Source organism: Catharus ustulatus, chromosome 6, assembly GCF_009819885.2.
Source record: "Catharus ustulatus isolate bCatUst1 chromosome 6, bCatUst1.pri.v2, whole genome shotgun sequence".
In the NCBI taxonomy this organism is placed as follows: Eukaryota; Metazoa; Chordata; class Aves; order Passeriformes; family Turdidae; genus Catharus; species Catharus ustulatus.
Window position 1 is genome coordinate 6,058,101 of NC_046226.1, and position 16,194 is coordinate 6,074,294.

At 41.1% G+C, this 16,194-nt stretch overlaps 1 protein-coding gene across 1 annotated transcript in view; it reads left to right on the forward strand.

The window, feature by feature from the left end:
- Window positions 1–16,194, forward strand: part of MNAT1 (MNAT1 component of CDK activating kinase) — a 119,256-nt gene that overhangs the window by 51,528 nt on the left and 51,534 nt on the right. The window contains exon 6 of the mRNA XM_033062360.1: window positions 4,133–4,258. Coding sequence (XP_032918251.1) covers window positions 4,133–4,258 — 126 coding nt within the window. The remainder of the gene's footprint in view (window positions 1–4,132; window positions 4,259–16,194) is intronic.

Here is a 16,194-nt window from a genome sequence, read left to right on the forward strand (position 1 = left end):
ACAGGTGTCTGATGAGAAAGGCAGAAGCCTTTCTTTGAAATGGAGAATGTAAACCCCCTCCCTCCAAATTATTATAATTTTGAAATCAAGGGGCTCTCAGGCAAAGATATGGGAATTAGGAATAACAGTTATTTTCTAGGGAAATTAAAATAGAAATACAGCACTACAAAGAAACAAACCCCAAACCCTGACACAGTCAGAGTACAACCTGACACCCGTCAGGCAGGGTGTTGGCAGCAGTCCCATTCCATGGTGGCTGCATCCTCCTGCAGTGACAGATGTGGCTCAGTTGGAGCAGTGCTCCTGTACAAGGTGCAGTTTCCCTCCGGAGCTCCAGTGGTGATGTGGAGAAATCCGGTTTTCCTCTGGAGTCCAGTGGAGAAAGGGGCTCCCTTAGTGTCCCAAAACCTCTGTTTTTATCTTGGTAAGAAATGTTGGGCTCTTCCCCCTGGCTGGAACAACTCCCAATGGGATGCAGTAATTTTATCAGTCCCACAGTGGGACTCAATGGCCATGAGCAGAAAATGACTGGCTGGAGGAAGGATGGGTTGTGAAAAGATAAAGAACAATGCCCTGCCTGGTTTCAATGGATGGCCCATTAGCAGAATATCTCCCATGGAGATCAGGATCACTGCCCCCACCCTCAACAGATGGTGATAGAATAGATACCTTTTATCACACTCTGTATTGTAACCCAAGACAGTTGCCAACACCCGGATGTGCAGTTTATAATCAGGTGTGGCTTATAATCGTGAAATTGCTGTAATTTCTGGCTACAGAGGCACCAATGGTAGCACCACTGACTCTGCAGGATGGTGAGAGCAGAGGAAGGTGGGAATCTGACATTGCCTTTGGACAGATCACCTGGTGTGATCAGCCTACAGGCCACACTTACTGCTAGGTAGGTCTTGGTAATTTTTTTTTTCCAAGTTCACCTCTGCCACTGGGCAGCAAGGAAAAATTTAAGACACATTTTTTTGTTTTGTACAAGTAGAGATGTTGGGTGTTTTCCTTGTCAAGAAATGAGTTTTACCTTTGGTGCAGAAATCTTGTGAAGCTGCAAATCTCATAGAATCATAGAAATGCTTGGGTTGGGAGGGTCCTTGGAGACAATCCAATTCCAGCCCTCTGTCATGGGGAGGGAAAACTTCCACTAGAGCAGATTGCTCAGAGCCCCATTCAGGCTGACCTTGAACATTCACAGCCATTGGGGCATCCACAGCTTCTCTGGGCAGCCTGTGCCAGGGCCTCACCACCCTCAGTAAAGAATTTCTTCCAGTGTCTAATCTAACCCTGCCCTCTGTCTGTTTGAAGCCATTCCCCCTTGTCCTGTCACTCCAGGCTGTTGTAAATAATCTCTCTCCATCTCTTGTCAGCTCCCTTCAGGCACTGGAAAGCAACAATTAGGTCACCCCAAAGCCTTCTCTTTTTCAGGCTGAACAATCCCAGTGCCCTCATCCTTCCCTCTCACCATATTGGTGCTTCAGTCATTCTGTGTGTTACTTGTGGTGGTTTCACATGGAGTAAAGGTCTCGGTTGTGTACAAAAGTGTTTGAGAATGCTGTACCATCTTCAAAGAGCTGATAATTTAAGTAGTCCAGAGGCACAGAAAAATGTTTGGTATTCCAAATGTTGTGCAGTGGGCCCTGGCTTCTGGCCAGCCTGGGGAGTGCAGGGGCTCACACAGAAAGGACTGGACGTGGGGCAAGGCTCCATGAACCCCTCCTTGGCTGGGAACAGGGAGGGGAAAACCAGTGTGAAGTGCTGGAGAGGTCAGCAAGGCATTGGGGGAGATCCAGGCTCTGCAGGCCACTGGAAAAGCAGTTTGGTCCTTTCTGCCTCCCAGTACTAGTTAGGTAATTTCTGTGTTACCTTTGTTGTAGGCCACCTCTTTTACAATAAAACCTCTGACTTTAAAAGCACAATACCCCATTGTAATTTAGACTTGCAGTCTCAAATGCATTTTATGCATCACTGGAATAACTATAAGAGTGTTGTATTTTGGGTTGTTGTTTGTGTGGGGATTTTTTTAAACCTTGAATAGTCTTGGATAATCCAGGCTGAGTAAAATATTAAAGCACTTCCTTTATGTGCTGTACAAACTCTCTGACGTGCATACAAAGGATTCTAGATGATCTTTTGGATGTCTTGTGTGTTGTGGGACTTGCACTCTCCTCTTCAACAGCCCATAATTCCCAGGCATGAGCACAATGGGACTGCAGCACATGGCAGAGGAGCAGGTTTTCCCTGGACTGTGGCATAGCTTGGAGTCAGGGAAAGGCGTTAAAGACGTCATAGCCACACTTTTACCAGAACCTCAAGGGTTTTGAGACAAATCTTCCAGAAATTGTTGTGTATAACCAGCTTTGTTCATAGTGTAGACAGTTTGTTTTCCCATACAGAAAATTGCTGGTATGGATAAACACAGGGTTGGAACTTCCACGTGTGTTAATAGTTAACAGAAGGGCTCTGTGCATATTCAAAAGGACAAACAATCAGGATGTGGTGCCTTGCTGGCACAGTGTGGGTTTCCCACAGTTGTGTAATCTGGTTGCTGGTCATTGTGTGAACTCTTGAGAAGTTGGTTAAAAATTGGCTTCCTTGAATCATTTTATTAGAAATGCAGTGAGTGTTTAAGGAATATGAACATCAATAAGAAGAGAATGCTTTTCGCTCTTCCCTTCTCACCCAGCATCTTAAATCTGGTGATTGGAAGAATTCAACATCCTTAACCTCTGCTGACAGCACATGCTGCTGCATGCTGGTTAGAGATGTACCACACTTGAAAGAAACAGACTCTAAACTAGTGCATTTGTGGTCCAAATTTTCTCCCAGTTGTACAGAAATCAGATGTCTGTACAATTTAGTTTTTTATCATCTTCCCTCCCCTCCTTCCAGTCGATCACAGAAATGCAAGTAGGAACCTGTGCCTTAGTTTATGTGTTTGTGATTCTGGACCAGATCTTGTCATGTGAGATTTTTCTGCTTTTATCTTGCATTCTAGTGGTAAGACAAAAGGAGTGTAATAAAATATAAATAAAAATAAAATAAAATATAGTGATGTGAAAAGTCAGTGAACAACATGAATATTCTTCTTGATCACTTCAGAGGATTCCTCTAGGTACCATGAAAAACAGCAAGGCATCTTGTAGCATTAAAATCATCCAACTTCTTACCTTGAACTAAATAATTAAAAAATCACAGTCCTGTCCATAAAATCTGTTTGGTTTTATAAGCAACAAGTGTGGTTCATAGTTCAGTATTTGCTTGGCTCTTTGAAACAGAAGTAAATGTGATGTCTGAGGGCCTTAGGAATAAAATATTGTGCTAGAGCAGTCCAGGAAGAATCTGTCTGAACTTCTTCCCTGCTCTCAACTTCATGGTAATTCTAGCCAGGAACTCTCAAGGATTTCTGTGTGCATGTAGATAGTTACATTAGTCTCTTACAAAATTACTTGGCCAATAATTTCCTGACTTTCTCAAAATGCACTTACATATATGTATATTAATAATGATTCTGTCCTGACAGTTTAAGTAATTCATTTGCTTAACTATTCATTTTACTACTTTATATATATTTTTTTAAAAATTGGCTGGTTTCCCTAAAAATAAGTTGCTGAAGGAGAAAATAAATATGCTGTTGGTTGCACTCACAATAGTGCCATTGTGCAGAGCAGAGCAAGGATCATTTCCAAACGGCCTCAGGTGAAATCTAATGGGAAACAATTTCAAACTGGTCTGAGTTCATTGGAAGAAAGAATGTGTCTTAGATAAACATCTGATCCAAGTTATACTTACTCAGTATTATTCCTTCTCTGATTAAGTTCTAATTTTTTTTAAATTTTAATAAATATTGTTGCATTGGGCAGTTGGAATAAGGAGCCTGTTATATTGTCTTTAATGTGGATTCTATAAAAATGGTTGTTTGCAGGTTACTCTGATTTATGGGGTTGCTGCAGCTTTTTCTTATTACTGAAAATGATAGTTTTCTATAAACTGGTTCTGAGGGAGAGGATACTTGGCATTCTGCTCTTCTCCTGGTGATAGCCTTGCAGTCACAGCTTGCAGTTTGGAAGAATATTAATTAATTGTTGTGGTCTAGGACTCAAATTTATTCCTCATATGTTTACAGGAGAGCTCTGATCTTCCTGCCTCTCTGCTCTTAGCTCAGCATAAGGACAGATCTACTCAGCTAGAAATGCAGCTGGAAAAACCCAAACCTGTCAAACCAGTCACGTTTTCCACTGGCATCAAAATGGTAAGATTTGCTTATTTATTTTTTTTAATGCCTTTCAGAAGATCAGGGGTTTCTTCATATGAAATTCAGAGGTAGTTTAAACCTGAGTTGCATGTTACTTGAAATAGATTGTTCTCTTCCAATTAAATAAGTAATTAGGAATTAATTGAAGAATTTAATCATCCTGCTGGTTGGAATATTGTGATGACCCACCCAGAAAGGTCATCACAAATACATGGAACATTTTCATGGTGTAGTTGTCAAAAACCAAACTATGCCTCTCTCCCTGTGTTGTGGTGTCCCTGAATTATTTTTCTCGTTTGTGTACCAATTCTGGAAGTTGAAATTTTGGAAGTTCTCAAGAATCATCTGCATTTTCTTCAGCTTCATTTTGAGCACTGGAGTAATCTGTGAGCGTGAGACTATCTAGAAAATGATGCCAAGGTTAAGGACTCTGTTTTCATTGTCATTTAGCTTTAGGAAACAACAAGTATTTTTGCAAACGTGTCACCATTAGGGTGGCAGCTGAAGATCTGTCAGCATTCCTGTTCTGTGTCATGGTACATGTGCACACAGCCTGTGTACATAAATGTAAAGCTGGGGGTGGGAGCATGAGTGGTCCTGACTGGTCTTTTCTGCACCTTACTGGTTTTCTGCTTTCTATTGTTTTAAATCTCTGCACTTTTTTTAGACTTTGTATTTTAGAATTGATAATGGTAAACTGAACGTCTTGAAAATAACCAACACTCTCTAGTCTCCTCAACAAACTAAGGAGTCAACAAAGCAAAATCCTATCAGTAATTGATTTATTTTTGCCATGAATATTTGTGCCTACATTCATTATCTATCAAAGTGTTCACAGTGTGGAAGCATTTGCAGCTTATTTTTCCAAAAGCAGTGTCAGTTTTTGCAAAGCTATGCAGATTGTTTTCTTGTTTTCCTGTGGTGTAAATTGATCTTCTTCCTATTTCTTTTAAAATCTAACAGTCTGGGGGAGATTGATATGCTTTGTGAGAGATTTTCTGGCTGTGTAGAAAAAACAGTGGACAGAAAATGCCTGTTGTTCTGTATTAAAAATACTCTGTCTGAATGCCTGTACTCTTTCTTAAATATATTCTTAAAATATATTGTCAGAATTTCTTAAAGCTGTGGCTTTTCTGTGGGGAAAGGAAAAAATCAGGTTATGTATGTGATGAGCACAGTGGAAGTATTTTCTAATTAGTTTAAAATATTAAATGGAGTATGTGGTAGAGGACATTTGAGATCTGCTGCCTTAAGTTGACTTTCACCAGGAATAGTGAAAGAATTGGATGAAGAAGTTTCCAGTAGCAGGACATTTAAATCCTGATGTTTGGAATAATAAGGGTTATGCCAGATAACTAACTGCTAATTCATCAGTGTTCAGAAAATGTGAATAGATGAATAATTTAATTTGCTCAATCTCAGGAAACAAAAAGTACCTCACCCTGACTATCTTAGTCCTAAATTGAAAAACAAGTTCAACTGTACATATTTCTATTAATGTTTTTTAACAGCAAAGTTAAGCATAGAAGCATTTGAAGTTGGTGACTACTTTTTATGGAATATGGATTGCATAAAAAATTTTACACCAACAAAATTGCAGGTTTGGTTTAGAAAGATGAATATTTCCTTATTTTCTTTACAGGTGCTTGATTTATTTATTACATGACATGATTAAAAAAATACATACAGATTCTGTTACACAATAATAACAATATTGATACTCTGCACAATAAACGAATGGACTGTCTAACTTTTAAATTTTTGAAAAAGTTGATTCCACAGCCTGGGAGTGTTTGTGTGGGTGTTCTGCTAGGAGGCAGCTCAGTGCTTGGAAGCAGATGTTGAATTTCTGTGGATGACATGAAATGGGCACTTTACAGGGTCGCTTTGACAAACTGGCCTCGTTTGAATGAAATGTGCTTTAATACGGCTAAATGCAAAATGGGAAATAGAAGAGTAAATAACAGGCTCTGGGAAGAGGATTTGGAAGTTGAGCTAAGCAAGTAAACCAGTCTGACCCTCTGCCCCAGCATGTGTGGGGAGCCTTGGGTGTGTGATTAATCCAGCAATAAATAGGAAAGGACTTCTGAATGCAGTATTGGGAAGAGTTGTGGACTGCAGAGTTGTGCTGGCAGTCCAAAAATCAGAAAGAATGCAACGAGGAGCCACAGAAGTCCATTCAAAGGCAGAAAGATGTGCTCTGTGTGCTGCATTCTGCCTCTGGTTTAGGAGATGGTTAAGGTCTGACTCAGTTTACACCAAGTACCTCCTTAGCACAGAACGTGCCAGTCTGAACAGTGCAACATTAAATGCAGCAAGAACCAGTAACCTTAGTTAAATAAACACCATCTAAATAGGAACTGAGTGAGACCTCAAGTTCACACAATGTTCTGCTGGTTAATTGGTCCTGCTTTTAAAATTGGCTCTGGAATGCAACAAAATCTCAAATTCTTTATGTTTACAGATGAGGATTGGGGTGTATCTTGGAAAGTTACTGTAGTTATCAAATGCAAATTTGCTGGCCTTGGAGCAGGGTTAGTTTTGTGAAAAGCAGTTCTGCTCATTGCACATGATCCATGAAGGTGTGTTCTAGTGGCAGTGGAAGGTGAATTCCCACCTGGCCCTCACCTCAGGACACGCTTGTTTGCCAGGCTGAGTGTTTTTCTGAGAACCTGAGATGCTCAGACCTGGGTGTGTGCATGTGAAGTGGGTGCAGCTTTTCTTGTGCTCTCTGGAGCTGCTTTGGCTTTGTTCCCCTCTAAACCATGGGGTTCACACCACTCCTGTTGGTAGGGACAGCTGTAGGGGAGTACTGAGAATTTCTTAAGAAATGCAATTCTAATTAATGCTCTGGCACAAACAGTTCTGCAAATTCAGTGCATTTCTGTGAGAAGTCAGGATGGTGCCCACTGTCAGAGGCTTAGCAGTGCACATTTAATGAATCACTGTGTATGTACTTCTGCTGGGTTTTTACTTTTTCCTTACAGTTTGGCCACTGACCTTTTCTGATGGGTGTTTTCCTCTAATTTTGTTTCAAAAGAAGGGAAGCCAGAGCCAGCTGAGATGCTGGCTGATGCAGAGCTGCTGTTCACACAAAGGCTATGAATATGTGCCACTTGTAGCAATCCACTGGGTTTTTTTCAGCTTGAACATGAGTGTTTTTCCTTGGTCAGAGATGTTCTTCTGCCTGACTGCTAATCAGACATGTTTCTTGGTGTCTGAGTTAGGAGCATGTCCATTCTAGTCTCCTGGGCAATGCTCAAGGAAGTTGGCTCATTTGAGGTGTCATTAGTGTAGTGAGTTCCTCTGCTTGCAGGGGGAGGAGGGAATAAATGTCTTTCACTTGTAAGCTAAGCAAGAGCATCCCCTATAGCATGAGACAGACAATTAGCTCATGGGGACAGGGTCTCCTTCACTTTTCCTTTTGTGACATTCCTTTTTTTTTTTTTTTTTCCTTTCAAGTGGAAGCAGTTTTTCCTCTGTAGTCTGCTCTTTAACTTTTTCAGTAAATGCTATCCTCTGTGCACAAAGCTTACATTCCAAATCAATCAGTTTGATTTAACTCTCTGAGTAGGGGGAGACAGTGCTGCCAGGCTTTTTTCCTTATCATGTTCATCATATTTGGAAATATATTTTCATCCCATTTGGTTATTTTAAAACAGTCTTATTAAATCCAATCTCGAATCAGGGTAAAGCTACAAAAGAAACTGTAGCAATCTTAATTGCTGCAGTAGTGCTAAAAATGAGATTTCTTATCAGTTGTGGTACTTCAGACTTCAGCAACTGTCTAAAAGAGCAAAGTTTGTCTGAAATGAATTATGTTTGCAGCATTTCTAGAGCTTGTCAGGAGGTGCAAAACAAGGTCTGGCAAGAGAACCTTTCTTCTGTTTCTTGGTGAATGTAATGACCATTTCTGGTTGTCAGGTAGCTTTAATGTGGAGCTCATTTTGAGGTGTAAGGGAGATGCTCATATGTATTGCAGACTAATGACAGTTTGCAAATGCAACAGGTATTAATTGTGTGACATGAATTTCGTTTCCTTCTTATGTCTCTGGTGTTTACAGAACTGTAGAAGGCTTTTCTAGGTCTGGGCTTTACCTCACCATTAGTGTTAAAAATGCATAGAAGCCTGGATATATTTAACTTCTGTTTAATTTGTTGAACTGAGAACACAGAACCTTTGAGTCAGTGGCCCAGCTGTGGAGTCTGTATTTGTAGAAAATCTGAGAGCCTCAGACTGGCTCAGCTCATGCCATCTCCAGCACATTGCAGGCTGTGTGCCTGTCCCTTTTGTGTTCCTTCCAGTTCTGTAATGTTTCTTTTCTCCCTTCCCCCAGCCCACTTTGCCTCTAGTGATGGTATTTTTGCAGTAATCTCATGCAGTTAAAAACTCAATTATCTCTAATTGGATTGCCCAAAAATGCTGGAAAACAACATAGGTGTCCCCTGACTTGCTCCTGCTTGGGAGAGTTTGCCTTCTTACATTTTATACCCAAATACCTCAGAATTACCTTCCAATTCTTACAATCATTTTTGTTTTATTACTTAATAGCAGTGGGAATATTTATTAATAGAACTATTAGTGCAGAGTGCTGTATGTGCTTTATCATTACCAAGACGGTCCCTACCCCAGTGAATTTGCAGTTTAAATAGATGTGTCAGGGAGGGAGGGGAAGCAGATGCCCGGAGGGGATGTTCTCACCCAGGATTAGCCAGCAGAGAGTGGAGGAAGGAGGAATAGGATCCAGCCCTACCAAATTCCTAACCTCATGGCTCTTCCGCTGAGCCAGGCTCCATCTCCTGTCAACAGCACCCCTGAATGGCAGCGAATTAAGAGTGAAATATCTGCTCTAGCTACTGCTTCCCTGTCCAAATCACAGCAGCAGTGTTAAATATAACTTTGTGGCTCTGAATATTGCCCAGATTTATTCCAGTTCTTGCAGTTTCAGGTTATTAGTAGCTGGATGCTGGGGAGAGCAGTGTGCAGGCTGGAGCGGTCATAGAACCAATATTTCAGAGGGATGGATTTGTGTCAGACACAGGATGTCTAGGACCCCTCAGGAATGTGTGTTACCACTAAGCTGCACATAGCAAGTGTTAGGGAAGAGATTTTGTGCAGGATTATTCTGATGGGAAATAACGTTCTTATTTTACGTTATGTGGAGCTATTTCTTTTAAAACATTGACCTCATCAGCTCAGGTCAAATTAACTGTTCTCTATTATTGCCTTTTCCTGCAATATTGCTTCCTGTGCAAACAACTGCTCAGCGGCTGCTCCTGTTTTTCAGTCTGTTTCTTTTATAGCTCGTGGAGCAATTATCCAAAATCCTGTTCCAAACTCAAAAAAGTCTGTCAAAATACCTTTTTAATCAATTGTGCTCCTTCAGAGTTGCTTAGACATATGCCAGGTACTCTGAGGTAAGTGAGGTGCATGTCACACTGTGGTTTAGGCTACAGCTATTCTGCAGCTCCTGAGGGGGCCTTACTTTGCCAATTCTTGCTGCTCTGGTTTGGTTGGTTGGTTTGTTGGTTTTGGTGCAGTGTGTTTTAGTGTGTGAGGGGGGGTTGTGGTGGGGTTTTTTGGGTGCTTTTAGTTTTTACCTAAGCTTAAAAAATAAAGCAATCAAGGATCCCTTCACTGTTAGCTCAGCTGGTCTGTCTTCAGACTGAAACTCTTCAGATGGAATTGATTTCTTTGAAATGAATGCCAGTTTGAGTTTAATTGGTATTTTGTTTTTAATCTTTGTTTGGCTCGTACCACGCGCATTCTCTTTTACAGCTGGGTGGAATGTTTCTCTCTTTGCAACTCTTGGTAGTTTGGAATCACAGCAAAATCACAACACTTATTTGCAAAAGTAACTAGTGTGTTTAGGCATATAGATCCTTTTGGAATAGATGTATTTGTTTAGAGAACATGCATGCAGAGGTAGAATTTCCAGTGGCACTGAGCACTCTGTGTCTCTGTGCCTCTGTGTGGTGGCTGTGTCCCAGCTCAGACACTCTGGGCTCAGTGTCAGTGCCACAAAACAGAATCCCTTTCCAGAGGAAACTCAAATGCCCCAGTCAGGGGAGTCCCAGCACTTTGCAGAGGGTCTCTGGATGGAGGTGCTTAGGGAAACAGCATTCCTGCCAAGCAGCTTCCCTGGAGCAGAGATTCACAGGGGGTGCACACAGCCCTGGGACAAGTGGGATTCTGCAGTTGCTAAGCACCATTTCCTGATTCCTAGGCAGATGTGCATTGCATATTGCTTTAGCATTGAATTTATGTCATCAGTTACAGTGTCTTGTTTTTAACAATGAGCATTGATTTGCTAAGGAGGACACTATTTCTGAAAAGAAGAGAGGAAAAAAATTGTGGCTGCTGGATCTCTACCTTTCTGACAATGTGTGGATATAGAATTCAAATAATATAAGCTGAGAGACACCAAATATGCTGGATGATATGACTCAGGTTAGGATTTACATGCTGGATTTAAAAAGTGATCCTCAATCCTGTGACCCACCTACTGCTCCCTTAAATCTTATAAGTTTACAAATACAATATGACTGCAACTTCCGAGTAGCTTGATGGAGAATGATTAGCAGTAGTAAATACATTTGTCATACTAAATCTCTAGCCTTCTGTTTAAATAAAGATGTTTTGTTAAGAGTCAAGCACATACATGCTGAACTGTGCTTTGAGTTTCTGAACTCTGGTTTTGAAGTGTATGCCAGATAAACTTTATTTAAGTGATCTATCATCAGAATGCTTCCTGTGCACTCCAGCCCATGGACTGAAGTCTAAAACATTAATTGGGTTCTGGCCTTAGTAAGTAATTGCTGTTATATCAAAGTGCATAAACATTCAGCACATGATGTTGACTTAATGAATTTTGTTCCTTATGTTGGTAAGAAATGTTTCTGGAGGAAAAAAAGCAAAGTATTTGTTATTTCCCCTCCCTTCATTTACACAGCAATGGCCTTGGAAAAGGAGACTGTATTTTGAAAGTGCAGTGCTATGTCTCCCCATAGCTCTCTGCAGGATTTTAGTTTGGAATGCCTTAGGAAATATTCTGTAGTTGAAATTAAGCTGTTTGGTGGACAGACATAATCAGAACTGCTTGACTTGATTTTTTTTTTTTTTTATGGTTGGGCTCTCTGATACTGCTCTGTTAAAATAATAATTGTTAATTTGCTTTATGGCTCCTTTACATGGCTAAAGCAGCACATGTTTATGTACACATATTAGTATAAATAAAAATTAGACCCATAAGTTTGCACAGCTGTAATGACTGGAATTTAGTAAATGAAATAGTGCCAACAGTGTTAATTGTGCAGGAGTGAATGGCATGACCAATGTGCTTGGTAGTTAAAGTGTCTGGTCAGCAGTGGAGCATATCTGTGCTTTAGCTGTCACTTTTTGGAATTGAGCTGTTTTTAGGATTAGGTTGGGGGTTTTTTGGTGTTTTGTTTTTTGGTGGATTGTTTCTTTGTTGTGTTTTTTGGTTTGGTTTTTTGTTTTGTTTTGTGATTTTTAGTGTCCTTTTTGATTTTTGGAGTTGACTGACTCTTCCCCATCAGCTTTCAGAGGACCTCTCTGTGACATGCAGCATGTTCTGGTCCCGTGAAAAGGCTCATAGGGAGAAGGCTGCTGGAGGAGTTCTCCCAGGTTGTCATTTACTTCCTTGCTGTATGGCAGCAGGCACTGGGATGGAACAGCAGGAATGGGCTTCAGGCTCTGATGTAGGAAGCCCAGTTTCCATCCCAAGCAGCAGCCAGACCTGCCACTAGCTAAGATAGCACAAAGACACCTTGTAGAGTAATTTAAAGAAAATGCCAGTTAAATCAGCCTGAGATCCTCCTGTTTCTGAGTCTTCCAGCTCTGAATGTACCTTTGCTTGAGTAGGTGTTACTGTGAGCAATAAGGAGAGATCTGACTGAAAGAAAGAAGGTGGCTGAGCGGAGAGTCCAAAAAAACAGCTGGCAGGGAAATAAAGAATAATAAAAAATTTCTCAATCATTGTTTGTTTTGGAAAGATCACGCTTTAAGCACATGGAAATACTTTACACATTTGAGAAGTGCTGACTTCCTACATGCCTTGTGAAGGAACAGCAAATCATTCATATAATGTAAACACATTTATAGATTGTTCCAATATTACTTTTTTCAGTGCTGCTGTTCTTTTTAACAAGATACAATTCAGTGCATACATGCTCTTTTGATGCTATACTTTGGCTAAGAGTTGCAAACATCATAAATATTAAATATTAGAGTTTGGGTTAAATGAAAGTTGCAAAGTTATTGAACCACACTTTTAGTGCAAAAAGTTGTTAAACAGTGCTGTTTGATGCACTGTTTAAAGGTAAACACATGAGAAAGTAGTGCTGGAGTGAAACAGAAAAAAATAGCTTGTCCAAAATTGTAAGTATAAGCATTATGTCTTGGTAGAGATGATAAAAACTGGGAGTGGACAAAGATCCTCTGTGACTGTGGAGTTTTAAATCAAGGGGGGAAAAATAAAAAGAGAGAAGCTGTAGTGCCAAAATTGCAGCAGGTACTTGAAATTGTACATGAAATTGTACAATCATAGTTCTGGTTGGGGGCCTTGAGGGGTCATGGGGTCCTTCCTTCCCCTCACCATGAACAGAGCCAGGGGTATTTCATGACAGGGACCTGTCCTAACCTGTTCTGAAAGACCCTGGAGATGGGGGCTCTGCAGTCTCCCTGGCAGCCTCTGGTAGCACTTGCTGCCTTTGCTTTTACATTTTAGGGGAAATTCAATAACTGTGCTTCCTTGACCTGATACAAGCTCATTTTCTACCTAGGTATGTGCCAGGCTGTTTCTACCTAGGCTGTTCTCTTCCTCTTTGTAGGAGTTTCTTATGTCCTTGAAGATGACTATATAAAGAGGACTTCACAGAACTAACTATTTTAGAATTTAGTTCTTTAAAAAATAGTTCAGGCACCTTAATTGTCATTTAACAATAAAACAATTGATTCCTTCTGCAAATGGTTGGTAGACTTTCTCCACTCTCACAGACTGGATGTGAAATGACATTCAGCTGAGGACTTTTTAAAGAGGAAAATTCTTTTAAAGAGAGCAGCAAGAACATTTAAAGAACTGCAGTAAGATCAATTGAAGCTGTTTAGGGAAGCTGTAGTATATTTGTATATGTGCATAGAAGTATGTGTGACCTTTCTGCCATGATCCTTTTTTTTTTTAGCAGTTGTCTGCATCTGTGAGACCATCACATCATGTTTTCTTCTAATCCTTTTTCTGTTGCTGCTGATCAAAGCAGTTCCATGTCATTCCTTCATCTTCTCTATTGTGTACCTGGAGGGGCACTGGTGACCTGGAATGGCAGAGCAGGGATAATGGCTTTGCAGATTCCTCTGAGTCAGCACAGTTGGGCAGTGTCTGTTTGTCTTGCTTTGAGAGACTGGCATGTGTGTGCAGCCTTAGCTCACAGCCTGGTTTCACTCCTGATTATTCCATTTCTCAATGAACTAGGATCTGATTGTTGATCTGGAGTATGCTGATCTCACAGCACAGTTAAAAGATTTCCCATATGCCTGCATTTTCTTCATTCCCTGTTCTCAGGGCCACCTTCAGACAAATTTTGGGTAAGCACAGCCTACAGCTGGTTTTTCTGAAATTCTTGCCAGACTTGTTCATACAAGGAGAGCCAAGAGGAAGACAAGGGCTGGCCATAGTGGGAGGCAGTTGCTGGAGAAATATGGCAGGGAAATCAGTAACAAATGCTGGCAGCAGCAGTGGTGCTGTGCTGGAGCATGGAATCAGGGCTGCTGGGGATGGGGAAGCACAGGGCAGCAGAGGAGACAGATGGAGGAGGATGTGGGGACTTGGATGTTGAGGTGCTTTGGGGAGGACATGAGAGGACATGGCACCATCACTCTGAGAGGGGAGATTTGGGACAGATGTGGCAGAAAGGTGGGTGTGAGTGGGATGGGAGTTTCTAGGCAGAAAGGCTGAGTGATTTCTGCACAAGGCTGGGAATTAGAGGGGAGCTCTGGAACAGAAGGATTTGAGGGCCTGGGGATTCTGGTACTCATCCATGACAATCATTTCCTGTGTAAGAATCCCATTTTCTAAGGTTAGCCAGGGTGGTGTGTGTGCACTTGTGTGGCTTCCAGTGTGACACAAACACACACATCCATGTGCTAACCAGGATTCTGGCTGTAGGCAGGGGTGAATGGGTAGGACTTGTTTGCTGCAGCATCTTCATTTTTGTCCAAGGCACACCAGCCTTACTGATAAATTAATTACTAATGTATTTATTTCTTACAAAGAAAAAAAATCATCAGTGTGTTGGTTGGGGCTGTGCTGCACGTTTGTGCATGTGCCACATTTTCTGCACCTTAGCTCCTGCATAAGTCACACAGTAAATAAATGAATGCTTTCTGTAGGGTCTCAGAGAAGTCAAATTTTGAACTTTCAAAGGGCATGTTTGTAAATCAAAAATTCATTTAACAATTAAGATGTATTTCAGAGGAGCTCTTGGGGACTCTAGTTTTCAATAGTCATCATTACCATCCAAGGTGTATCTGTGCTGTACTAGGGTACTTGGACAAAGAGATATTTGGATCAAAGTGACAGTGTTTTGTAAGGAGACTTCAGAAGTTGTTTTCCTTAAAAATGTTTGTTCAGGTGCAGAGGGTGAGAGAAAGGAATATTGTTTGAGGCAGTCACTGTTGGACATCAAAAGGTGGATGTCCCATATATATGTGGTGATTGTCAGTCAGAGTATCTCTGGAAGGGAATATTAACAGCATTGACTAGTGAGGAAACAAATTACCTTCATGAAGAAGTACCTTGGTCTCTGAAAGTTTGTCTTACCCTCATTCCTCTTAATATTTTGTGTTTGTTGAGGTTTTTATTTTAAGGGAAAAAAAAACATGGATAATGGAGTGTATTGAAGGAGAGAATTGGCTAGTTTAGTTTATTGTTTTGCTTTGCTTGAGCACAGTTGCTCACAGGTAACTTCTGTATTTGGGGGAAATCCAAGGCTTGACTGGAGCTTGTGACCCATTACAGGTCAGCAGAATGTGTGGCAAAGCAGTAAAATCCTCTGCCCCTTGCAAAGTCAGTAATAGCATGGTAATAGGCTGTGTTTTAAGCAGGCTTCTTTTTTAAAATACAAAGTACTAAAGAATATTGTGACTACAGAGAAACCTGCTTTGACTCACTTAGACAAATGCGTGCCGTGGTATGGGCAGGAAATGGAAGGACAGAGAGCACATGTGGAACCATCTATCTAAATTAGCTGGATGGGGGCCAGGAGACTGGAACTTGCAACATTTGCCATGATTAGTAGAAAATGAAATAGTGGTTTTGTGTAAGAATAATGATTCTTGTATTATTCTGGGCAAGTGAGGTAGATCCTGCAGGACACAGATGGTGCATTTAAAGGTGGTGCATGTGGAATTGGAGGACTTGGAAAAGGTAAGTGATTTGGAGGGAGGAACAAGTTAAAAGTGAGGGCTGTGCACAGGAGGAAAGCAGCACATATATATTTAGGTCTGAGGCCCATTCTCCTGTTTCATCTCTTGAAAGAGAGGCATAAATAAATAGAGCATCACTCCTTTCTCCAAGGCATAGAGAGATCACAGAAACGTGATCCTCTGCAAGCCAGTCAGAGGCAGTGCTCCAGTGACCAGGAGCTGCTGGGCTGGGCTCTGGGGATGTGCTGACAGATCTGAAGGGGTGGACATGGGCACCTAATCCTCACCATCCTTAGGCACTCTGGGGCTGGGGCTGCCTGTGTTTGGTGCCTGTGCTACATGGCTGGCATAAAGCAAAAAAGCCACATCCCAGTTTGTAATGGTTCCCTGTGATAGCCCTTTGGGTTCAGACAAGAAAAGTTGGAATAATCAATTAGTAAATATTTGAAGAATTTTCTGCCTTTCTGAAGGGGTGGCACTATCTTGGCCT